At 63.0% G+C, this 625-nt stretch overlaps 1 protein-coding gene across 1 annotated transcript; it reads left to right on the forward strand.

The window, feature by feature from the left end:
• On the forward strand, window positions 1-625 carry SDRG_17369 (hypothetical protein; the record flags this gene model as incomplete). Its single annotated transcript, XM_008623611.1, has 1 exon — window positions 1-625. A coding segment is annotated over one exon (624 nt), but the record flags the coding sequence as incomplete, so codon positions are not given.

Genomic DNA, 625 nt, shown 5'->3' on the forward strand with positions numbered 1-625 from the left:
CTTCGCGCGTGGGTCGCGCTCAAGGAGGCCGGCGTCCCATTCGAGGAGCTCCTCGCGCCCAAGGACGACCTCTCTCCCGTCTCACTCCGCGACGAGTACCTCAAGATCTCGCCGATCAAAAAGTTCCCGCTCTTGATTGTGCACTCGGCGGGCGGCGCGCCGCCGCTCATGGTCTGGGACTCGCTTGCGATCATCGAGTACGTTGCCGAGACGTACAAGCACCTGTGGCCGACGCATCCGGAAGCGCGGGCGTTTGCGCGGAGCGCGGCCGCCGAGATGCACTCGGGCTTCATGGGTCTCCGTTTTACGTGCAACAGCTGCATCGGGCTGCGTATTCAGCTGCACTCGATGAGCGACGAGTGCATCGCGGACCTCAAGCGCCTCAACGACCTGATCACCGAAGGCCTTGAGCGTTTCCATGGCCCGTTCCTCGCTGGTGCGACCTTTACGGCTGCGGACGCCATGTACTGCCCCGTCGCCTTCCGCGTTCAGACGTACGATCTCACGTTTCAGAGCGAAGCTGTGAATGCGTATTTTGCGCGTCTTCGCGCGCTCCCGTCGATGCAAGCGTGGGAGGCGAGCGCGCTTGTCGAACCGTACCGCATCACTTCGTACGAAGCCGACT

This window comes from Saprolegnia diclina (assembly GCF_000281045.1).
Source record: "Saprolegnia diclina VS20 unplaced genomic scaffold supercont1.302, whole genome shotgun sequence".
In the NCBI taxonomy this organism is placed as follows: Eukaryota; Oomycota; class Saprolegniomycetes; order Saprolegniales; family Saprolegniaceae; genus Saprolegnia; species Saprolegnia diclina.